Source organism: Spermophilus citellus (genome assembly GCF_964194105.1).
Source record: "Spermophilus citellus genome assembly, chromosome: 5".
Taxonomy (NCBI): Eukaryota; Metazoa; Chordata; class Mammalia; order Rodentia; family Sciuridae; genus Spermophilus; species Spermophilus citellus.
Window position 1 is genome coordinate 123,723,850 of NC_138186.1, and position 25,835 is coordinate 123,749,684.

The 25,835-nt window shown below is 34.6% G+C and overlaps 1 protein-coding gene across 1 annotated transcript; it reads right to left on the bottom strand.

Moving 5' to 3' along the window:
• Positions 1-7,500: 7,500 nt before the first annotated feature.
• Positions 7,501-25,320, bottom strand: LOC308650296 (amine sulfotransferase-like; the record flags this gene model as incomplete). The annotated part of the gene is made up of 6 exons (XM_081296366.1): positions 7,501-7,622; positions 9,661-9,847; positions 19,138-19,232; positions 20,049-20,175; positions 23,448-23,656; positions 25,179-25,320. The coding sequence occupies 6 exons, from the start codon at positions 25,318-25,320 to the stop codon at positions 7,501-7,503; spliced, it is 882 nt and encodes a 293-aa protein (XP_081152492.1).
• Positions 25,321-25,835: the final 515 nt, after the last annotated feature.

Sequence of the window (25,835 nt, forward strand, 5' to 3'; positions counted from 1 at the left end):
ACATTTCTTAGTGTGCAAATGTATGGGACAGCTGTTTAGAATAGTGATAATTGAAATAGTCATGCACAAGTAGTGTGAACTTGACCAAAATTCACTGAACCTGTCTGATCCTTGTCTCATCTGTAAGGTGGGGATGATAATATTTAATGATTCATTTTTAAAGAGAAAATTGTCACATTACTGGTCAGTTACAGTAAAGCTTTTCACTGGGCTTTGCCTATAAATGGTTCCTGATGCATTTTATTCCACAAGCCCTACACAATTGAATTGCAATGCTGTATTCTTCTCCATCTTCTTTTTTCATGATATTATCAAATCATTTAAATCCAGAAAAAAGTCAAAAGTTTATTTAGCAGTGTGCATCTCCTTTAGTTTGCACAAATGTTGCTCTGCATTCCCACCTATGGCAGCCAACCTGCCTCAAGTTAGAATAATTCTGAAGAGTAGAATAGGGAACTCCTTATCTCCCTATTTAATCAACTGTGGCCTCTATTGCAACTGCATTTCAGTTCAGCTTCTCCCTTGCTCAGTTATGCTTGTTCCACTCCCTCACAGATATGGTTCCTTGGAGTTCTTCCCAGCCTATATACATACAAATCTGTCTCTTCCCTGGGAAAACTCAAATGAAGGCATCTTACACAATGATTTAAATTAATGAATCATGGTAACCCAATGGCAGATGGTAGTAGATAGGACCTGGCTGAGAGCAGAATTTGGTTCAGGAGGGTCTTGAGCTAGTGCCTAAGCTAATTCCCACTGACCCAATGTTGTGCTAGGAAGAGTGGTTCTGGGTGGGCAGTGGAAATATGTGGGAGCTTTTTTGAGTGTTTGGATACACCAAAGTGGGTAGGAGCCAGTGATACTAGACATTTTCTGATATGCATAGTCCCACAAGACAAAAAGCTGTTCCTAATACTGCACAAATTTCTAATGTTTCTCTAGACATGTATGACTGTGGAAAAACATGTATAAAATTGAGTGCAGAACTTCATTCCATTTGACATATAAACTCAAAGTTTGTTTTGTAAACGTTTAATATCCACTGAGTGTTTTAAGAATATAATTGCCATACAAATCAAGGAAAGACTACGCTTCGTTGTGTTCAGAAATTTATTAAGAGCTTATTAGCATTTAACAAAATATCATTATTGATTCCAAGGCTTTCTATTATACCATGAATTGACAAGACAATGTATATATTTTATACATTTGTAGTTCTTGAATTTATAGTAATTCTATTTATAGGTGTAATGATTTGTTAATTTTTTTAAAAGAGAGTGAGAGAGAGAGAGAAATAATTTTTTTAATTTTTTTTATTTATTTTAGTTTTTGGCGGACATAACATCTTTGTTTGTATGTGGTGCTGAGGATCCAACCTGGGCCGCACGCAGGCCAGGCGAGTGCGCTACCGCTTGAGCCACATCCCCAGCCCATAATGATTTGTTATTTATTATGTTATAGTTAGTAGTACTTTCATATTTCACATATAAATATATGTAATTCTATTTTATTATACTTTTGTTTCTACTTTTTGGTTATGGTATTGAGTTTTTTCTAAATTGCAGATGTACATTTAGGTCATGCTATCTGTGGATTTTATCTCAGGAGAGTAAAGGAATTAGAACTTTTTGAAAAGTGTAAATGAAATCAAAATAAAATACTTCCAACTTACTAGAATTTTCAGAATTAAAAGACAAACAATCTCAATATGGTGGGAGTGTGGAGCAATTAAAACTCTCACAAATGATACTGGAAGTGTAAAATGGTATAATCATTTTGAAAAACAAAAAGGGAGTTTCTTTTAAATAAACAGTTCATTTTCTCTAGGACTTGGTGATTTTATTCTTAGGTATTTATGCAAGAGACTTAATGTGTGTCCAAAAACAAGATTTTGTTCAAAACTATTCATAACAATTTTATTCATGAAAATCCTGAACTAGAAACAACCTAAGCCATCAAGGAGTAAATTAAGAATTTGTGTTATTTTTATATAAAATTCTACTCAGCAATTGCAAAAGAACATATCCTGGTATACAGATGAGTCTCAATTTTTTTAAGCAAAAGATGATTTTTATTCTTTATATGAAGTTTCAGGAAGCAAAACCTATGTTTAAAAAAACTGAAATAGGGCTGGGGATGTGGCTCAAGCGGTAGCGCGCTTGCCTGGTTTTCGTGCGGCCCGGGTTCGATCCTCAGCACCACATACCAACAAAGATGTTGTGTCCACCGAGAACTAAAAAATAAATATTAAAAAAATTCTCTCTCTCTCTCTCCTCTCTCACTCTCTCTTTAAAAAAAAACTGAAATAATGCTTGTCTCAGATATGGAAATTGGAAAAGATTTGAGTTGATGGAAATGTATATATTTTATGGAATACATAATCCATATGTTAATATTATGTGTTTTGTAGTATGTACATTATACTTCCATTAAAACAGAGTATTGTGGGGAAAATAAAATGGGGAAATACAAGAGATAAGGATATAATAGGGTGGGAACCATTGTTCTAGGCCATAAAGAATTTCCACCAAGCTTCTGTCAAAGGATGAAGTAGGGCCTGGGGTAGGGTAAGGAGGTGACTGAACGAAGACTTTTGAGACCTCAGACAAGGCAAGGTCAACTGTTCCCAATTGTAGTTGCCAATTTCACTTGAGAGATACCTTTGCTGGATGCCTGGGTGGAAGAAGACACATTTAGTGAAGGTCAGCAAAGATCAAGGAGACAGAACACAAAATGTGGACACTAAGCTTCCATGTCCTGTGCCATTTATGGAAAGAGAAATAGGAAGGAAAGATTCATTGGCAAGAGAAAAAACCCTGACAAGGTGTTTAAATTGCCTGGATATTTACTTGAAGTCACTGTTTAACACTGATGGTGATTTCAGTCTGTAGGTTGCATTTATTTTTTTTAAAGGATGATAATGGAGATTTAAGGATAAAATGGGTAGAAAATAAAACCCACTGCCCCTACCCCATTGCTGAGTCATAGAGCTACAATCCTTAACAAGTTGTAGGAGATTGAGAGAATATCCTGGACTTAATTTGTATCAGTGCTGGAAGGTGCCTCCTCGGGAGCAAATCACTCAGCTAGTGAGTGAGCAGAGCACAGCACTATTGAAGAGTCCTGTGAACACGGAAATCTTGTAGGTCCTGCAGTTACACTTCAATGTTCATTATTTATCAAAGACAGGACTTGTATTAAAGTAAATGCAATGAATTTACTTTTTAAAAAAAATTTTTGATACTGTTTATGATGAAAAAATAAGCACATCTTTTTATTCCATCTTTTTTTTGTTTTAATTAGTTACACATGATAGTACAATGATCTTGACATATCATACATTTGAATCAAATGGGGTATAATTACTCCTTTTTCTCAGTGTACGGTTTGCTGAGTCACATTGGTCGTACAGTCAAGTATATATATACTGCAATAGTAGTATCTATTTTATTCTGCTGTCCTTCCTATCCCCCCCCTCCCTCCCATCACTTCTCTCTACCCAATCTAATGTGACACACTTCTTTTTTTCCCTCACATCATCATACATGTATTCTGTATAATGATGAGGGTTTCCTTCCATCATCCGTGCAATTCTCCTTCTCCCTCCCTTTCCCTCCCACCTCTTTTCCTTATCTAGAGGTGTTTTCTTCTCATGCTCTTCTCCCTACCCCATTTTGAGTCGCCTCCCTTATATCAGAGAAGACATCCGGCATTTGTTTTTTTTGGGATTGGCTAACTTCACTTAGCAAAATCTGCTCTCATGCCATCCATTTTCCTGCAAATGCCATGATCTTATTATTTTTTAATGCTGAGTAATATTCCATTGTGTATAAGTGCCACATTTTTTTTTAATCCACTCATCCATTGAAGGACATCTAGGTTGGCTCCACACTCTAGCTATTGTGAATTGTGCTGCTATAAACATTGATGTGGCTTTGTCCCTGTAGTATGCCATTTTTAGGTCTTTTGAGTATAGTTCGAGAAGAGGAATAGCTAGGTCAAATCGTGGTTCCATTCCCAGCTTTCCAAGTAATCTCCATACTGCTCCCACCAGCAATGTACAAGTGTGCCCTTTTCCCCACATTCTCTCCAGCACTTGTTGTTGTTTGACTTCATAATGGCTGCCATTCTTACTGGAGTGAGATGGTATCTTAGAGTAGTTTTAATTTGCATTTCTCTGATTGCTAGAGATGGTAAGCATTTTTTCATGTATTTGTTGATGGATTGTATATCCTCTTCTGAGAAGCATCTGTTCAGATCCTTGGCCCGAAATAAGCACATCTTAAGTTTCTCATGGTTGTGAATGAGAGAAATGAGACTAATGTGACTTTCATTCTCAATTATCATATGAGGCCAATACATTATCATTAAATAAGAAATATTTGTGTATATTTTTCTAAGTGTAAAATGTATGCATAATAAATGTACCATGAATATATAATTAATGGTAAATTTAAATGCCTCTTTTGATCCTATAAAAGACACTATTGCAGTCTTCAACCAAATAGAGTAAATTGTCTTGAAAGGGCAGTGTTCATGAGCACCATTTCCTGGTTGAAGTATATATGGTGTTCTAGTTGCCAGTATTATTATCTGTTGATGGCTCCTGGGAGCAAAGGGACACAAAAATTAAAAAAAAAAAAAACAAAAAAGGAAAACTTTACCCTCCCAATTCTAGATTCTTCTTTGAGTTTTGTTTCCCCTCCACATTCTTCCTGCCTTTGCTTACTTTTCTGTATCTTCAGCTATGTGTATTTTTGTTATTTGCCTAGAATTAATAGATGTTTGTCAGATGGTCTCAAAGGGGGTTAAGTTGTCATAATGGTATGGGAAATTGAATGGTTCGGTTTAGGTTGTAGGACTGTATGAATCTTTGAATAACCACACGGAGCCTTAACCTCTTGTATGCTGGATTTATTTGAGACAAAACCCTGGTCTCTTAGGTGGGTTTCTCTCCTGTATGGTACATTTTTTCCCCACAATTGGCACCTACAATTTTCCCTTGGAACCTTTGTTTTCTTGAATTCCCTACTTTCCCAGAATTCCTGATTTTTCCAGGTTACAGTGATATTGAATTTAAACTTCATCTTCATCTCCATTTATCCAAGATTCTAGAGGTGAGGGATTCCTTATTTTATCCATCAACACCCTTGAAAGGAGAGAAATAGATACACCCTTGACTTCACTTTTCTTAAAATATTTTTTTACTTGTCAATGGACTTTTAATCTTTTAAATTAATTTATATGTGGTGCTGAGAATTGAATCCAGTGCTTCACACATGCTAGGTATGTGCTGTTCCACTGAGCTACATACAACCCCAGCCCAGATCATTGACTTTATTAAAGGGTGACCTGAGAGGTTGAGACTTTCCCAGATAAATGTAAACCAGTGTACTTATTTTTATGATACAATAACTTCCATATAAGTGAAAATTCATATCCCTTTTCTAGATCTTTTTAAGGGTCCTGTGTATTTCAGATTCTATAGAGATATTTGACTTAAGAAACACTATCTACCCAATTTCCTAAACAGTTACAGGGAAGATATTCTTTAATCCTTGTAATGACATCCATCCAATTCAGTCTGTAGGGGGCATACTTGATCCTTCCATTCTCAAGAATAGGAGACTTCTGCCCATTTCAGAGGAGGAAACATTAAAATTAACATTTAAAATCTAATCAGTCCTTATTGTCAGTGGTTTTCTAAGGGCCCAATGCTTTATTCTCTTTCTTTCTTCCTCTGGGAATTTTGTGTCTGGGCACAACATTGAGTATTCCCTAGTTTTTAAACTTTTGCTAATTATGAATTAATGTTTGTCCATTTAGTTACTGCAAGATTTTTTCTGCTCTTTGAAAATGTTTTCTTATTTATTTTATAAATCTCATAAATGTATGGTAAAAATCAGAAAAATGTACAAATCCTATGTACACTGACACACAAATATTCCCCAAATGAACAGAACTGAGATCAAGGGAAAAAAATGATCCTAACAACTCAGAAGTGCTTTCATTTACCTGTTAAGTTACCACATTATTCCTTGAAGGTGAACAACCACCTTCTAAAAACATCATTAGTTGCACCTGATTTTGAATCATATAAGAAAACATGCAATGAGTTTCTGTTTTTTTTCCACTGAATATTATATTTCTAGACTTGTGTATTTTTCAGAGAGTTGTAATTCATGCTTCTTTATAGATAATTTGTTTCATTATGTGAAATGCCACAATTTACTTATTTATTTGGATATACATGGATATTGGTTTGTGCAATGGTTTGGGTAAGTGTCCTCCAAAAGACCCCTCTGTTGAAAGCTCCATCCCTACTCCTTAGTGCTCTTGGGAAGCAGAGCAACCTGTGGGGTCTAGATGGAGGAAGTTAAGTCATCAGGGCCATTCCTTTGGGGAATATTAGGGCCCTGGACTTTTCTTCTTTCTCTCTTTTTCCTTCCCAGATGCCTTGAAGGGAGCAGCTTTACTCCACTACACACTGCCCATCATGAAATAATGTTTCACTACAGCCCATAATCCACTGAGTCAAATGACTGTGTCTGAAACCTCTGAAACAATGATCCAAAATGGACTTTTCCTTTCTTATGAATTTATTATCTCAGGCATTTTGTTATAATAATGGAAGGACAAGTAACATAGGTTGTTTCCATTTGATGACTTTGTATGGTGCTACCCTTAAAGGCTTATAAATCTTCTAAACTTTTATTAAATATTCAACTGTTAAATTTCTGTGGTGTAATTTTATTCAGTGATACATTATGGATAGAACTTTTGTTGTGGTGGCAGTGGTGTTTCAGTACTGGGGAATAACCACAGGGGAGTTCTACTACTGAACTATATCCCCAAGCTCCCTTTTCTTTTCTAAAACTTTTTGAGACAGGATCTCTGTATGGAGCTGAGGCTGGCTAGAACTTGTTATCCTCTTGCCTCAGCTTCCTGAGTCCTGAGGTTACAGGTGCATGCCATCCTGACTAGCCAGAAAAAAACTAGTGCAAACTGTGATCTGTAAAATTATTAAAAATAAGTACCTGTTTATGTAGGATATCTCCATTTATTTTACATCACATTTGAATATCCACATTAATTTTGAAACCAAAGAATTAAAATTTAAGTACAAGAATAAAATTATTTTTAATGTTTAATTGATCCTGAGTTTAATTGTGAGTAAAGGAAAATGCACAATACAGAATCGTCTCTGAAGACATTTGCAAGTCATGTTTTATACTTTCTGTTTTGCCATTTTCATGCAGGATACCAAAGCATCAAAGCAACTTAATTTCTGATTTGTAATTTTAATTTTAAAGTAAAACTAATCTGTTTTTAATTTTAAAGAATTCATGGCAACTAACCTAAGCATAGTTTATTTATTTTGTTAGTTAAGTTTTATAATTAGTAATTAAATAGGCATTATGTATGTTATTATTATTATGTATGTTAAGGTATAGCCTCTGATTAGAGTTTATATGATTCTTGTATAGTTTGATTAGAATTCTACTCCTCATTTATATCCCAAATGAACTTCAGGGGGACGTCTTTCATTTCCCTTTGGAATATCTGGTCAAATCTTTCATTCTGCTCCACAGTAAAATGATGTTTCCAATCTCCAATGGTACCTAATGGGATAAGAACATGAATGGCACTTTGGTGATAAAGAACACTTCATGTTAAAGACTGCCTCAACCATTTCAACCCACGTGTCCCACTGTCCCAGATGTGGAACACCTGTCAAATTTAAATGGAGCAACCAATATACCTCTTGTGGCAACTTTGTAATAATATGTGAATATTATTGTGTTCACAGAATTTAAAAATTGGATATTAATGTGTTAATCTCTTTTCAACCAAGCTAAATATTTGTTCGTGTCCACGGGATTGGAGACCTCATCTTTTCTTACACAGGAATGATTGAATAAAGAATCTAGGAACACAAAAATGCAGTAAATAGATTTAAAATTCACTTCCCTGTATGTTAGCCTTTCCCACTATGTGATCCTTAAGAGGAAAATACTATACAGGATATGACTATATTAGAATTTTACAAGTATGTTTTAGTATATATACTCTTGTATATATACCAAGTGAACCTCACACTAAGTGAACCACATTTATCAACTGTATTATAGTTCTTACTAAAACCCTCCAAGTATTTCTTTCTTTTTAAATTTGAAAAAAAAGAGACTCAAATATTTTCAACTAACAAATTAAAGTCATATAGAGCACCAGAGCTTCCCTTTCTGCATCTTTATTTTATACAAAATTAAACCATCATTATGCCATTCTTTTTTGGGGGAAGGGTGCATTGGAGATTGAACTCATGGGTACTCGACCAGCCCTATTTTGTACTTGATTTAGAGCCAGGGTCTCACTGAGTTGCTTAGCACCTTGTTTTTGCTGAGGCTGGCTTTGAACTTGCATTCTTCCTGCCTCAGCCTTCTGAGCCGCAGGGATTACATTACACCATTCTTAAGTGAAAACTAACTTGGCATTTCCAGCTATCAGGTTCACTTGTGTAGACATTATTATTGGCCTTTGGAGTAGATAACAAGCTCTTAGGGGTATGAGAATTACTTTTTATCTGCTGTAGCTGAGGAATGAAAAGGGAGAATTGATAATAAATGTCACCAAAAAAATAAGAATTTTAAAATATATCAATATCTAGGGCAATGTCCATAAGATGTTTATATAATTGTTCAAAAATTAATATCGATCATCCTATTGGTAAATTATGAGCCAATTATAACATAAAATGTGAATAAAGTAGAAGTGAAGTGTTTAGAATGTTTATACACTAAATGATTAAATTAGAAATTAACAATTTGAAGCCAGGTGTGGTGGTGTATGCCTGTAATCCCAGCAGCTCAAGAGGCTGAGGCAGGAGGACGTTGAGTTCAAAGCCAGCCTCAGCTAGTGTGAGTCTCTAAGCAACTCAGTGAGATCCTGTTTCTAAATAAAATACAAAATAGCAGCTGGGAATATGGCTTAGTGCTTGAGTGCCCCTGAGTTCAATCCCTGGTGGTAGTAGTAGTAGTAGTAGTAGTAGTAGTAGTAGTAGTAATAATAATAATAATAATAATAATTTGAATTTAAAGGGTATCAGTTACAAGAGAAATAATATTCATTCTTGACAACTACTTCAGGCATGTAATAAGATCACAGTGAAAATGATTTCAATAACTTTTAACTGATTTCATAGCAGATAGCACTAATAAGAAATAACTGATTTCATAGCAGATAGCACTAATAAGATAACACTCTTTGTGATATTGCAATCTGACACATGGGAACCCAGTAATCCAAAACTCCTCCCAGCAGAGCAAAATACACATTAAGTTTACTTCCTAGATTGTTCTAGAAGAAAAAAGGGAAAACAAGGATTAGTTTTTCTCTCATTTGATATACCTAAACAGGCTCATGTGGCTTAGATATAAGACAATATTAATTAAGCAAGTTAATGGGTCAGATTGTGTACTAAAATACTTAGGTTTCTTGAAAAACTCTTCAGACCTACTCTCAATTAGGCGCTTAATTTCTCTAGGTTCCAATTATCACTGTTCCTTGGAGAAACATATTGGAAGCACTTATTATTTCTCCTAGGTATCAAGGACTTGAATGACAGCTTACATCTTGCTACTACAAACTACTGAATAGTACCTTTGTGCAGAAAATGTCCTTTATCACTTCTCGTTCCAATTTCATATTTTATAATATCATGATAATTTGCTTGTGGATTAGTCTTCATGTTCTGAAATGTAGCCTGTTTCACAACAGTATCCACAACTTCTTCACTAAGTTCTTTCTCAAGAAATCCATAGATTTTCAGCACTGCACTTCTGAGGTCCTGAAATAGTCATGAGTATGCATGAGTTACAGCTAAACACACAACATTTTCCTATTCTAGTAAAATTGATTACTGGAATGCAAAGAAGTGTCATCATATGAACCATGCAGTTTGTTATGAGAAGAGAATGGGGAAACAAACTGACATGATTATCTCAATTGATGCTCAAAAAACATTTAACAAAACCCAACATCTTTGAGCATAGGAAGAAGATTACCTCTACATAGGGAAGAGGGATGGGAAGGAAAGGGAGGGAGAAAGGGAACTGCATGGATGGTGGAAGGAGACCCTCATTGTTATACAAAATACATATAAGAAGATGTGAGAAAGAAAAATAAAAAGAATAGCATTACCCTAGATTAGGTAGAGAGGCGAGGGATTGGGGAGATAGGAAGGATAGTAGAATGAAACAGATATTATTATTACTGTGTGTATATATGCAAATGTATGACCAATGTGATTCTGCAATTTGTATAATCAGAAAAATGAGAAATTATATCCCATCTGATTCAAATGTATAATATTTCAAGGTCATTGTACTGTCATGTGTTAATAATTAAAACAAAAAATGAAAAGAAATAACTAAAAAAATACTTATTGATATTTACTCAGACAATAAAATTTTAGCTTTTAAAAAACCCCAACATCTTTGTATGATGAAATGCTCAATAAATCTGCAATGGAATGAAACTACCTCAACATGAAAAAGGTCTTATATGGAATACCTGTAGCTAACAGCAAACTCAACTGAGAGAGGAAGATTTTCATCTGAGATGTGGAGTAGGTCCAATTCAGTTTTTCCACTTCTGTATATTATGATACTAGAAATACTAGCTGGAGGTACTAAGCAATAAAAAAGAAAAAAGGTATTGAAATAGAAAATAAAGATAATGAAATGATCCCTGTTAGCCCATAAGATTATCTTATATGTAGAACCCCCCCAAAAATCACTCACATACACACACCAAAAAGAACATAACAACAAAGAAACTTAATCAAGTTGTAGATTCAAAAATCAAACCAACTTGTAAAAATCAGTTGAATTTCTATACACTAACAATGAGTAAACCTAAAAGGAAATTAAGAAACACTTATACTAATAATCACAAGAAGAAAGACTAAAACTCCAAAGAATGGACAAGGAGGTAAGAGTGTTGCCTATTGAAACCTACAAAACATTACTGAAAAGTAAAAGCAAACAAATAAATGAAACAATATCCTATACTGATGACTGGAATTAAAGAAAGAATACAATGTAAAACAATTCACAGATAGATGTAATGCACTCTATCACAATCCCAATGATATACTTTGCAAAAAAAAAAGAAAGAAGAACAATCCATCACAATATTCTTATAAAACTCCAAGGCATCCTGAATAGTTCGTCTTGAAAAAGAATACTAGATTCTCCGTTTTCACACTTCCATATTTCGAACTTACTACAAAATAATGGTCATCTAAATAGGCTGATAATGCCATAAATTTGGAAGTACGAATCAATAGAGTTGAATAGAATTCACAGAAACCAGCTCTCACACATGTGGTCAAATGATTTTTGACATGAATGCCAAGAACATTTCATAGTAAAAGGACAGTTTACGCAACAAAAGGTAATAGGAAAATTGAATGGCTGCATGCAAAAGCTTGAACTTGATCCTGATCCTATGCCACATATTAAAACTAACTTAAAATTGGGACCATCCACACCAGCCCATGTGGGACCCAGGCTCATAGTAGGCCTGGGTCCACCCCTCCACTGGCAGGGCAGACACCAGCCAAAGCCTAGCCTCCGATGCAGGATCGCCTCTTTCAACCAGCGGTCTACTGGGGGAGGTCAAGCCTAGCATCCCAGATCCACCCACACCAGCCTGTGCGGGACCCAGACTCACAGTAGGCCCAGGTCCACCCCTTCACCTGCAGGCACCTGCTGCAGCCCATCCTCCAGCCCAGGACCATCTCTTCTATCCAGCAGATTATCACAGGAGCTGAGACCCAGCCCAGACTGCCTACAGAAGCCTGCAAGGGACCCAGTAGGCCCAGGTCCACCCTCCACCTGCGGGGCAAACACCCACCAGAGCCTAGCCTCTGGAAGAGGACTGCCTCTTCTGACCAGCAGACTACCTCAGGAGGTCAAGCCCAATGGCCCAGATGCACCCACGCTGACCTACAACCACCACACTCACGGGAGCCCAGCCTCTGGCATAGGACCACCTCTTCCAACCAGCAGACTACTGCAGGAGTCCAAGCCTAGCCCAGATCTGTCCACACAAACTTGCGCAGGATCCATGTCCACAGTAGGTCCAAGTTCACCCCCTCCCCCACATGGGAACCTAAGCCTAACCCACTTCCATCTTGGGACACTGCAGTCATTATGATAGCCTTCCCCATGCAGTAGCCCCTAACATTTTTACAACAGACAGGGCCTACAAGCAGCTGCATCTCAGAGCAGGCATCCCAAAGGGAGTGTGAGGCCCACCCTTTCAGCCCCATCTCTGTAAGACATTGCTTCCATCTTGGGGCACCTTTAATATTATCTCAAGTTACCTCTGCTATAGCTGCCACCAACTTTGGATGCAGTAGCATACATTGAGGGACACCAGAGGGGTCTGGAAGCCCAACTTCAAGGTGCGGTACAGACAATCTGCACAGGTACTATAAGAATATGGGGAATAAACTCTAATATCTCAAATCCACGCTGCAAGAAAAGAAGACATATAGACACCATGAAAAAAGAAGGGAGGAAAGTGCCCCAAACAAACCAGGACACTACAATAAAATAACCCATGGGCAGTGAGTTGATGAAATGTCAGAGAAGGAGTTCAGAAGGTTCATAATTAAAATGATTTGTGAATTAAATGATGACCTAAATGAGCAAATACAAGCAAAAGTTGATCACTCCAACAATGATGTAAGAGAGAAAATATAGGTAGCAAAAGATTCCTCCAAGAGTGAGACAGAGACTCTGAAAAAAAAGGTCAGAAATCCTTGAAATGAAGAATACAGTAAATCAAATAAAAAACTCAATAGAAAGCATAACCAACAGACTAGATCACTTGGAAAAAAGAATGTCAGATAATGAACACAAAGTATACAATTTGGAAAATAAAGTTGATCACACAGTGAAGAAAGTTGGAAACCATGAATAGAACATCCAAGAATTATGGGACAGCATCAAAAGACCAAATATGAGATTGACTGGGATAGAGGAAGGCACAGAGTTTCAAACCAAAGTAATGTACAAACTCTTCAATGAGTTAATATCAGATAATTTCCCAAGCATGAAGAATGAATTGGAAAACCAAATACAGGAAGGTTACAGGACACGAAATACACAAAATTACAACATATCTACACCAAGGCACATTATAACAAATATGCCTAGCATACAGAATAAGGATAGAATCTTAAAAGCCACAAGAGTGAGGAATCAGATCACATATACTGGGAGACCAATTTGTATCTCAGCATATTTTCAACCCAGACCTTCAAAGACATGATATCATGGAACAACATATACCAAGCCCTGAAAGAAAATGGATGCCAACCAAGAATCTTATGTCCAACAACACTAAGCTTTAGATTTGATAATGAAATAAAAACCTTCCATGATAAAAAAAAAGTTAAAAGAATTTACAACTAGAAAGCCTGCACTACAGAATATCCTCAGCAACATATTCTAAGAGGAAATGAAAAACAATGATGAAAATCAGCAAAGGAAGGTATTACACTAAAGGAAAATCTAATTAGAGAAGAAGCCAAGTCACGTTAAATTGCAAAAATAAACAAAAATGACTGGGAATACAAATCATGTCTCAATAATAACCCTGAATGTTAATGGCCTAAGCTCACCAATCAAAAGACATAAAGTAACAGACTGGATCAAAAAAAAATAAAAGGCCCAACAATATGCTACCTCTAAGAGACTCGACTCATAGGAAAAGACATCCACAGACTGAAGATGAAGTGTTGGGAAAAATCATACCACTCACATGGACTGTGGAAACAAGCACAGGTTTCCATCCTCCTTCAAATAGAGTAGACTTCAAACTAAAGTCAATCAAAATGGATAAAGATGGACACTACATTCTGCTCAAGGGAACCATATGCCAACAAGACTTAACAATTATAAATATATATGCCCCAAACAATGGAGTATCTATGTTCATCGAACTCTTCTCAAATTCATGAGTCAAATAGACCACAACAAAATGATTTTGGGTGACTTTAACACACCTCTTTCATCAATAGATAGATCTTCTGAACAAAAGCTGAACAAAGAAACTATAGAACTCAATAATACACTCAATAACCTAGACTTAACTGACATATATAGATTATTTCATCCTTCAATAAGAGAATACACTTTCTTCTCAGCAGCACATGGAACCTTCTCTAAAATAGACCATATACTATGCCACAAAGCAACCCTTAGCAAATATAAAAAAGTAGCGATACTATCCTGCATTCTATCAGGTCATAATGGAATGAAATTAGAAATGAATGATAAAATAAGAAATAAAATCCACTCCCACACCTGGAGACTAAATAATATTCTACTGAATGAACAATTGGTTACAGAAGACAGCAAGGAGGAGATTAAAAAATTTTTAGAGGTGAATGAGAACACAGATACAACATACTGAAATCTCTGGGACACTATGAAAGCAGTTCTAAGAGGAAAGTTTATTGCATGGAGTTCATTCCTTAAAAGAAGACAAATTCAACAAAGAAAGGACTTAACATTACTCTTAATGCCTTAGAAAAAGTAGAAGAAATCAACACCAAAAGAAGGAGGACAGGAAATAGTTAAAATCAGAGATGAAATCAACAAAATTGAAACAAAAGAAACAATTGAAAAAATTGACAGAACAAAATGTTGGTTTTTTGAAAAAATAAATAAAATTGATAGACCCTTAGCCATGCTGACGAAGAGAAGGAGAAAACTCAAATCACTAACATGTGATGAAAAAGGAAATATCACAACAGACATTACAGAAATACAGAAGACAATTAGAAGTTATTTTGAAAACGTATACTACAAAAAATAGAAAATATTGAAGGCATCGACAAATTCTAGAGTCATATAATTTGTCCAACTTGAATCAGAATGATATACACTTTCAAGTGAGGAAATAGAAGACACCATCAAAAGTCTACCAACCAAGAAAAGCCCAGGAACAGATGGATACACAGCCGAGTTCTAAAAGACCTTTAAAGAAGAACTAATAGCAATATTCTTTAATTTATTTCAGGAAATACAAAAAGAGGCAGCACTTCCAAACTCATTATATGAGGCCAATATCACCCTGATTCCAAAACCAGGCAAAGACACATAAAAAGAAAGAAAGAAAGAACGAAAGAACAAAAGAAAGAAAGAATGAAACAAAGAAACAAAGAAAGAAAGACAAAACTTTAGACCAAAATCTCTAATGAACATAGATGCAAATATTCTCAATAAAATTCTGGCAAATCGAATACAAAAACAGATCAAAAAGATCACGTACCATGATCTAGTAGGGTTCATCCCAGGGATGCAAGTTTGGTTCAACATGCAAAAATCAATAAATGTAATTCATCACATCAATAGACTTAAAGGTAAGAATCATATGATCATCTTAATAGACACATAAAAATCATTTGACAAAATACAACACCTCTTTATGTTCAAAACTAGAAAAATAAGGGATAACAGGAACATATCTCAACCACATAAAAGCTATTTGTACTAAGCCCTAGCCAACAAAATTCTAAATGGAGAAAAATTAAAGTCATTCCCTCTGAAAACTGGAACAAGACAGGGATATCCTCTTTCATCACTTTTATTCAACATAGTAGTTGAAACACTGGCCAGAGCAATTAGACAGACGAAAGAAATTAAAGGGATATGTATAGGAAAAGAAAAAATTAAATTAGCACTATTTGCTGATGATATGATTCCATACCTAGAAGACCCTAAAAGTTTAACTGGAAAACTTCTAGAACTAATAAATAAATTAAGCAAAGTAGCAAGATATAAAATCAACACCCATAAATCAAAGCCATTTCTGTATATTAGTGACAAATCCTCTGAGAAGGAAATGAGGAAAACTACCCCATTTACAATAACCTCAAAAAAAAAAAAAGATACTTGGGAATCAATGAAAGAGGTGAAAGATCTATATAATGAAAATTACAGAACCCTAAAAAAAAGAAGTGAAAGAAGACCTTAGAAGATGGAAAGATCTACCTTGCTCTTAGATAGGCAGAATTAATATCATCAAAATGATCATACTATGAAAACCACTATACAGATTTAATGCAATTCCAATCAAATTCCCAATGACATTCCTCATAGAAATAGAAAAAGCAATCATGAAATTCATCTGGAAAAATAAGAGACCCATAAGCTAAAGCAAACCTTAGAAGGAAGAGTGAAGCAGGTGGCATCAGTATATCAGACCTTAAACTATACTACAGAGCAATAGTAACAAAAATAGCATGCATGGTATTGGCACCAAAACAGACTGGTAGACCAATGGTACAGTATAGAGGACACAGAGACTAACCCAAACAATTACAATTATCTTATGTTAGACAAGGTGCCCAGAACATGCAATGGAGAAAAGATAGCCTCTTTAATAACTGGTGCTGGGAAAACTGGAAATCCATATGCAACAAAATGAAATTAAACCCCTATCTGTCACCAGGCACAAAACTGAACTCAAAGTGGATCAAGGATCTAGGAATTAAACCAGAGACTCTGTGTCTAATAGAAGAAAAAGTAGGCCCTAATCTTCATCACGTGAGATTAGGCCCCAATTTCCAAATTTTACCCTTCACACATCAGATATAGCACTAATCTCTAGGGTATATAAAGAATTCAAAAATCTAAAAACCAAAAAAACAAATAACCTAATCAACAAATGGGCCAAGGACATGAACAGACACTTGTCAGAAGAAGATATATAATCAATCAACAAATATATGAAAAAATGTTCATCGTCACTAGGAATTAGAGAAATGCAAATCAAAATTACTCTAAGATAGCATCTCACTTCAGTCAGAATTGGCAGCTATTATGAAGACAAACAACAATAAGTGTTGGCAAGGATGTGGGGAAAAGGTATACTCATACAGTGCTGGTGGGACTGCAAATTGGTATATCCAATATGGAAAGCAGTATGGAGATTCCTTGGAAATCTGGGAATGGAACGACCATTTGATCCAGCTATCCCACTATATATACCTAAAGGACTTAAAAACAGCATATTACAGGGGCACAGACACATCAATATTTATAGCAGCACAATTCACAATAGCTAAACTGTGAAGCCAAACTACATGCCATTAAGTGGATGAATGGATAAAAAATGTGGCATATGTACACAATGGAATATTACTTAGCAATTAAATACAATAAAATCATGGCATTTGCAGGTAAATGGATGGAGTTAGAGAAGATGATCCCTTTTCTTTTTACATCTTAACTGTGCCTCAAAACTCTGTATTCTCTTCATTCACAATGACACTACTCCAATCCAAGCCACCAAGAATGTTCAGTGGATTAATATACTGGTCTCTGTCTATTCTGGTTTCCTTATATTCACTATTTTTCCTCTTCAACTCATAAATGTAAATAATATTCAAAAATATTAAATATAATCTATGGCTACCCTTCTTAATAGCTCTTAAGAGTCTCCTTACTACTTTTAACATTAAAGAAATCACTCTCATTAACATAGCCTACAGATCTTATAAAATGTGGCTCCTATAAAACCCCCCTATATTAAACTTTCATCTCTCCCACATTGTTCAAGTTCTTCCCTTAGGTCCTCAAAGGTCTCATGTACTTTCCTTTTTTCTTATCTTATAAGTCTCTCCCATGTTTTTTTTTTTCTTTCACTTAGCTCTTATTTATTAGCTTGCATTTCCCATGTTCTTTATTTCAGGAAAGAAAAAAAAAGACCATTACTTTTGAGTATATTAGATACCCTCAGTACATATACACATTGACATTGTATTAGACATTTCCTTAATATTTGCAATTATTACTTTTGAAATACATATACTAGCTTGGTGAGTACTTGTTTTCCCTGACAGATTATGAGTTCTGTCTATAAAAGATTCAGTCTTCTATTACTCATGATTCAGTGCAAGGCACAGAGCAATCATTCAGTGATTTTTTTAAAGTAACTAAATAGATGATGTATTAATGAATCAACATACCAACCAGAGTCCACAGAACAATAAGCTTCACCTGTCTTGTGTTTGAATTACACAAAGTTTTCAGGCAGTTTAGAATCTTTAACCACCATATAAGCATTCTATGACTTCACATGAGAACTAGTTTTTAAGATTCTCTTTACAGGAAGAACGTGCCTCACAGGGCTCACCCTCATCTTCAGCAATAATTATCCTCTCTTAGTAGTGACTTCATACCTCAGTGCCTTAGTGCTCCTTGATGAACTTTATTAAGTATAATTACCATGGAAAACAGTTTGGTGTATCCTCAAGAAAAAAAAAAAACTAAACTAAAAAACAGAACAACTGCACATTCCTGGGTATATATCAAAAAGAAACAGTGCACCATAAAAGAGACAATTCATATGCCCAGGTTTATTGTACCACTATTCACAACAGATAAGGATTCAGCCTACATGGTGTTTATCAACAGATGAACAGACGAAGAAATTATCACACGCACGCACACACACACACACACACACACACACACACACACACAATGGACTATTATTCAGATATAAAAAATGAAATTCTCCAGCAAAATTCATGGAACTGGAAGACATGATGTTACTAAAATAAGCCTGACATAGAAAGACAAATAGCACAAGCAGCACACATGAGAACAACAACAAATATTGACTGAAAGTAGAATCATGAATACTAGGGCCTCTGAAGGTTCCAGGGAAAAGGGGAGGTAAGACAGTGGAAGAAGGAGAGATTGGATATGATCAGTGCATGTTGTATGGTCATATAGAAATCAGATACCAAAATCCATTAATATGTAATTAATATTAATAAAAAATGTTTTACAAAGACTGGTATCCTAGATATTTGAGGTTGCCTTTAATGCTACAGTTGTTACATGATAATAATGGTGACTGTTTGAGAACAAACCCTTGAGGAAAACCAGTAATTAATGGATAAGCAGGAAATTAGAACCCCCACTTACCCCCAAAAGCCTACGAAATATGTATTTTCATAAATGACTAGGCGAATGGGTTTTCCTGAAACCAGGAGGAAAAAAACAGGTTACAAAAATGAAATTTTAAAAATACTTCTTATTTTACCTTTTTCATATCTTCATAGCTCATGAACTGAATATTGAAGTCATGTCTGTGTTCATACCAGCCTCTTACGTGATCAAACCAACGACTTCCCACCACTGTGCAAAAATTAATTAGTAACAAGGTGAAGATGTTGCACTTATTGAATAGCAAAGTATTCTGTCTTTTCCTCCTTATACTCACAAGAACAAAAATAAAGGCCCAACCACTGGACATCTATATTACTGTTTTGAAATGATTACTGCTTAGGGGAACAATCATGGTTTTCATAGAGAAGTGACCATGAAAAGCTACCTTATGGATGTAGGAAGGCAGCAATAAAGAAATGAGAAAGCCCCTGGATCTAAGTTTAAATCAGATTTCTTCAAAGCAAGTTCCTCCACTTTCCTATATCCACCAGAAAACACACATGTCCATTTTCTTCTCATTCTCTAAGATCTCTGGTTAGTGAAGCTACCTGTTTACAATGAGACAGAACCTGAATGTAGTCTTTAAATGAGTGAGATCCTGATACTTCTCACTACAAGTCTCTTGCAACAGTCAATCCTCATCAGTAGTGGAGTGATAAACTCCACCGTAGCCCTAGAAGGCTTACTACAGTTCCAGGAGAGAGTACACAAACACCCTGATCACTAGTGATTCTGGAATATATTGTTTTAATTATATTTGTAGCTAGTTTAATTTGATAGAATACATGTAAGCCTCTTATGGACTGGTCAAAATGTTTCCTAAACAATATGCCTTTGCAAATTTGACAAGACCCACATGGTCCTGGCAAGGAAGGAAAAGCCACTGGGTGGCAGACTAAGTTGATGTGTCATAGTAACTACTCAAGAGCATCCATTGTACAATTGCCCTTTTCCATCTCTCGAAATATATTCCCTAAATTCCTTGACAAATAAATTCATAGTTACCTTGTCCATCTAGAAACATTTCCATAAAATTCTCAAAAGTATCAGAAGGCTTTAATCGAGCCACCCAATTTGAAAAATGAAAAAAGGAAACCAAAACATCTTTAGGATTTCTGTAGATATAAAGAATCTGCAGGGAGAATTAGAAATAATATTAACAATTCCAGTATATTATTTCAAGTTTTTAACAGTTGCATCATATTCATTAGCTGAATGAATCATAATTATTTTAATCCATTCTACTAGCCATGGAAAATTAGGTGTTCCCCCAATTTTTCTCTATTACAAAAAGTGTTGAAATAAATACTTTTATATATAGGAGACAAACTGTATAAAGAATGTTAATATGAAAAATACCACTAATAAAAAATTGGGTCAAAAATGTCCTTTCACAGAATATATAATAATTATGGCCAATAACCTGTCAAAACAGGCTTATTCTCATTACTGAGTATTGGACATGTAGGTTAAGATCACTTTAAAATACCTCTTCATAAATAACACATTGAAAAACTTTAAATGTCTGATATGTATCTTTACTAGGGGGGAAATAAAAACATGTCTATTACCAATTTCAGTAGAAATTGATACACCTGCTTTCTTAAGAAAATATAGCCCCCATCTCATAGAACTGAACATCCTTGTACTTTTGGCTTTGCAGTCCCTTCTTGGATGTATATTCCAGGGAAACTCCTGCATATGTGCCCAAAGGGCATTCTCAAGAACACTTATAGCAGCATGTAATGATATTCAAATGCTGGAATATTCTAATTTTTCTCTGAAAAAAATGAACAGATCTGATAAAACTACTTTCAAGTTGTAAAGTTATGCAGCAGTGAAAATGGCATTTCAAATCAAGGAAAACAAGAGCATGTGGCAAAGTCCCAGCGAATTAGAGAATAAGGAATAAAATGATTAAGTAAAATTGCTGACCAAATGATTTAACGGGATGGCCCATAATTTGGTTTCAAAGACCAACAGAAAAGGAAGATTTGTACACTGATGATCATAATAGAAAAACTTCAATGAAAAAGTTCCAGGAAATTTGTAAGTATTTTGATTTAGCCACAATCATAGTAGAACACTTACAGAGAATTGTCTTTAACAAAACAATAAAAGGAAAAATAAATTTGTAAAATTGATTATTAAAATTTTATTTCATTTAGTTTTTAAAATTTGTAAGTACCCAACACAGAAAATTTATCTCCTTTTCTCATGTATGAAACATATTCCATGTTTTAAAACTGATCATGCAATTGACAATTAACTTTTAAATAAATTCCCAAAATTAGAATATGTAAACACCATCGCCCATGATAGAAAACTATACACTTTTAAACTAAAAAAAAAAAAAAAAAAATCTCAAAAGAGGTGAAACCAATTAAAAAGGTAAAACTGAAATGACAAATTATTTAAACATTAACAAAATTACACCCATGGTTACACTAAAAATGGTATTCATTTTAAAATGTTAATATTGACAAAAATAAACACTGGAAATAGATATACTGGACATTTAATTAAAGAAGATAGAAGATATATACTAAAATGAAACAATAATTAAAATGAAAGTATACATGAACAAAAAAGAAAACTTGAATTATGCTTAAAAAAAGGCTAGTTCCTCAGAGAGTAAAAACCTAGTAAAATAGAAAACTCCTTATATCCTGAAAACTCTAAAAATAAGAGAATATAACATTTTTATCATTGCAGCCTGAATGCAAATAAATGACCACAAAATTGGAGTAAATTGACAAGATCATTAAAATTTTATATTTTTTTCAATGTTAAATATCTATGAGTGGGTAAAAAGCACACTGAGAACAATAAATGGTACATATAGATGGCATTAAAGTAGACCTGATACATAGAATGAAACTCGAGGAATGTCAGTATATTGCAATGTCTGTTTTCCCAGAACAAATCTCTCTTAAATTAAAACCCACATTTGTCAATCATTGTGGAACTAAACTATATTGTAAAAAGTTGATGGAAAAATTTGCCTTATCTGGGGCTCATGCTGTGGCTCAGTGGTGAGGCTCTGAGTTCAATCTTCAACACCACATAAAAATAAATAAGTAAAATAAATTCGTGTCCAACTATGAAAATTTAGCATACCAATATATAGGCTTCAAAACAGTAGAGGTACTCAAGTGAATGTTTTAATAAATTGTTTTGGACCAATCAGCAAACTCCTTAGACAAGTATAAGGCAATGTTCATGTCTCATAGATGTATCAGATGTAATTTATAATCATAAGAAATTTAAAACTAGCCAGGCTCCTTGTCCCACGCCAGCAATCCCAGCTACTCTGGAGGCAAAGACAGGAAGATCATGAGTTCAGAGCCAGCCTCAGCAAAAGAGAGGTGCTAAGTTATTCAGTATGACCCTGTTTCTAAATAAAATACAAAATAGGGCTGGGGATGTGGCTCAGTGGTTGAGTGACCCTGAGTTCAATCCCTGGTTACCACCCCACCCCTCCCACCCCATCAACAAAGAGGTTGAATATACTGTTAGAAAAAAAGATGAAGGGCATTTACATAATCTTTGTTGTAGTGTTGTGTTTTTTTAGTAAAGCACCAGAACCAGAAGTCATGGAAGAAGTATTAACAGTTGGGTTACATAAGGTTAAAAGTTTTCAACAATTTATTAAAAAAGTCTTTCCTTTATAAAGAGAAAGATTTTGCCACAAATAAATTTCCCACAAAACAGTAAAAAAAAAAAACCTGGAATAAGAATATTTAAGACCAATAAAAATATAAAAAAATAATCTTATTAAAATTCAAAAAGAGTTAAATTCCCTCAAAGAGAGATTACTTTCTTACCTAGCATATTAGGCAAATTTGATAACTCCCATTATTAGTAAGCATGTGAGGACAGAGGCACGGTTATATGATGAAGTATAATTCATACATTATAAAAAGCAGGTAGGTAATCCATGTCAACACTTAAAATATTAGACATTTCAATTTGAAAACTTCACATTAATTGAAACACAGCATGAGAATTAAAGTGCAAGTCTTTATGTGAATGTTTATTACAGCACAATACATCCATTGGCTGCAACTTACCTATTCATCAAATACACATTAATTATTGCAAAGCCATACAATAAATTTCTATGAAACTACAAAAAAGAATGGCATTTATGGCCAATGTGAAAGAATTTTTGTTATATGCTATAGAATTACATTGCAAATTATATCCACAGTTGCTTATTACAGGCATAGTTTTTAGGACTTTCATATACTTTTATTGAGGAAGGCAATGTCCTAAACATACAATGATTATAACATTTGGAAAACTGTGGTTTAGTGAGGTTCGGGAATCTACTTAAAGCACGTTATTTCGTTTGTGCAAAAAAAAAAAAAAAAAAAAAAAAGATTAAGCTCAAGGACGTACTTTAGCTTTTTTGTTCTTCAGACCTTTTGGAACTAAATAATATGGGAGGTGGGAAGCGAAGAGGCGAGGGGATGGCATTTTGATAAAGTCCAAATTGTGAATATTGTATTCAAAGAAGGGAGCTCTATCCATTGTTTTGATATCTTCAGTTCTGTTACGATGCCCCTCAAAATAAATCAAGCTTAGTATCTGCTGAGTCCAGATGGTACCTGAAAAAATAAATCATCTTTTTTTCAAACTCAATTAGTCATTAAAAATTAAGTCAACAATAGTGTCATTCACCATAAAATCATTTGAGCTTTCTTTTCTTTTAGACACTCTAAGTATGCTAACAAGTTTGTCCAATTCTCATTTTTTTTGTCTCTATGAAACATTAAAGTTAATAAAGAAAAAATCAAAGACTCTAAATTCCTTTATCACTTGAAGAGCTGTGTTTGTTCTGATTCCATGATAGTGATGATTTGGATTAATTCTGCCTCTCCTACTCTGTTTCCTGCTCCATGTTAGGTCCTTTTTAGTATTTTTAACGTTTTCCTTAACTTATAGTAATAATTCTACATTTTGATGGAGTAGAGTATGATATTTCCACACATGCATACACCCTGTACTGATCACATGAGGAAAATTAGTATTTCCCTCTCTGTGTTGTTTCTTTCTGTTTCGAGTTGTGGGGCTTATTTCTTCTATATTTTCTTAAAATATGTTATTGGTTACTGAGTCTCTTTTACTATATTTTGTGGGCTCCTTGTTCTCCTTCCTGAGATTACTTTCTTAGAACTTTACCCTTTAGAATTACAAAATTATAATCAAGTTCACTTTCTCCCCCTTTTCTCTTTACCAATTAAGGTGGTTGTGTAAACTATTTAAGCATTCAAGGATGTCAGGAAATAGCAGGACCTGACATGAGCAAAGTGATATATATATCACATTTTATTTAATTGTATGGCCTAATCATGTATGATCAAATTCTTTGTGGTGTTCTGGGGAAACCACACTATAAATAAGCAAAACATTGTATGTAGAATCTTAATAACTGCACTTTATCTCTTAGTCTGCATGGGCAACTATAAAAACTCAAACCAAGCCAAGTATCCTGCCCTACTGAAGTAGAAGTCACTATTACCTAAGGCTCATTAGTACTTGTTTAGCCCAGCAGGATTGTGTTTTACCATTTCTTTGTAATGATGGTCTTCACAAATCTCAAAATCATTTTTATTTTATTTTCTAGTAGAACTTACTGGTTGAAAACATTTTTGAGAATCTTCAGTGGAACTCAGCTGTCATGGAATACTTCTCAAGAAAATGAAACACCTGGGAACTTGAATAATTATGGAAGATAAGTCTTCCAACTCAGGAAGCATTTACAAATTAGAGAAAAGGGGAGTTTGGACTGTCTCAGGTCTGTCCAACAGACCAAGGCAACAGGTCAGCATTTACCCAGTACCTGCTCATGACTCAGCATTTAGTTTCTTTATATATATATATTTTTTAACAGAATTGACACTGTATCCATTGCAAATGAGCTTTGGTAATATAGATTTGAGATTCATCTAACTTTTTTCTGATTCTTAATGGATATATAAATGTAGGTCAGGCTGTTGTTGATGTCTGAAAAACAGCACATTTACACACACACACACACACACACACACACACACACACACACACAAACACATACATATACCAAACTTAGGAAAAATCTACTATCATGAGGCCACTCTTTACACTTACCAGATTTTGGATAGGTGATTATGAAGACATCATCATCTCTAATTTCAAAATCATCCACACTTTCTACTATATGAATTTTAACTAAAGACCTTTCAAAATTGTAGCCTTTAAATTCAAGTAAGTATTCCTCTGTGTTGTCCATATTTTTTCACCTACAAGTGCAAACATATAATTTCAAGTTATTTTAGAAGTGAATAATAGTTATTGAGTGGTCAATATATGCCTAGCACTATTGCAATATCTGATGTGTATGAACATACTAATGACACTAACCACATAGCATAATATGAATGATTTAAAATGTCACAATAAGCCAAAATTGCTGTATTGCTAGCATCAGTGTTTTAAAGATGAGGCAGCAGTAATGCCGAAAAGTGAGACAACTCTTCTTAAAGGTCCATGAGGAGCAGACATCATGATCCTCAACATAGAGAAGAGGAAATTAACTCAGAGAAGTCAACCAAATCATTTAAACTTGTCCAGCGAATTTATACTTTTTATCGAGAAATTCTTAGTGTTTTATATTTTATTCCTTATATTTTTGATTGTTGTAGAAATAAGAAACTCTTCAATTCTTTATTTCTAATGTTTTTCTAGAGTATACATAACATTGTCTCTGAAAGGAACTTCTTAATTAGGGATCTGAGATACTGTTGA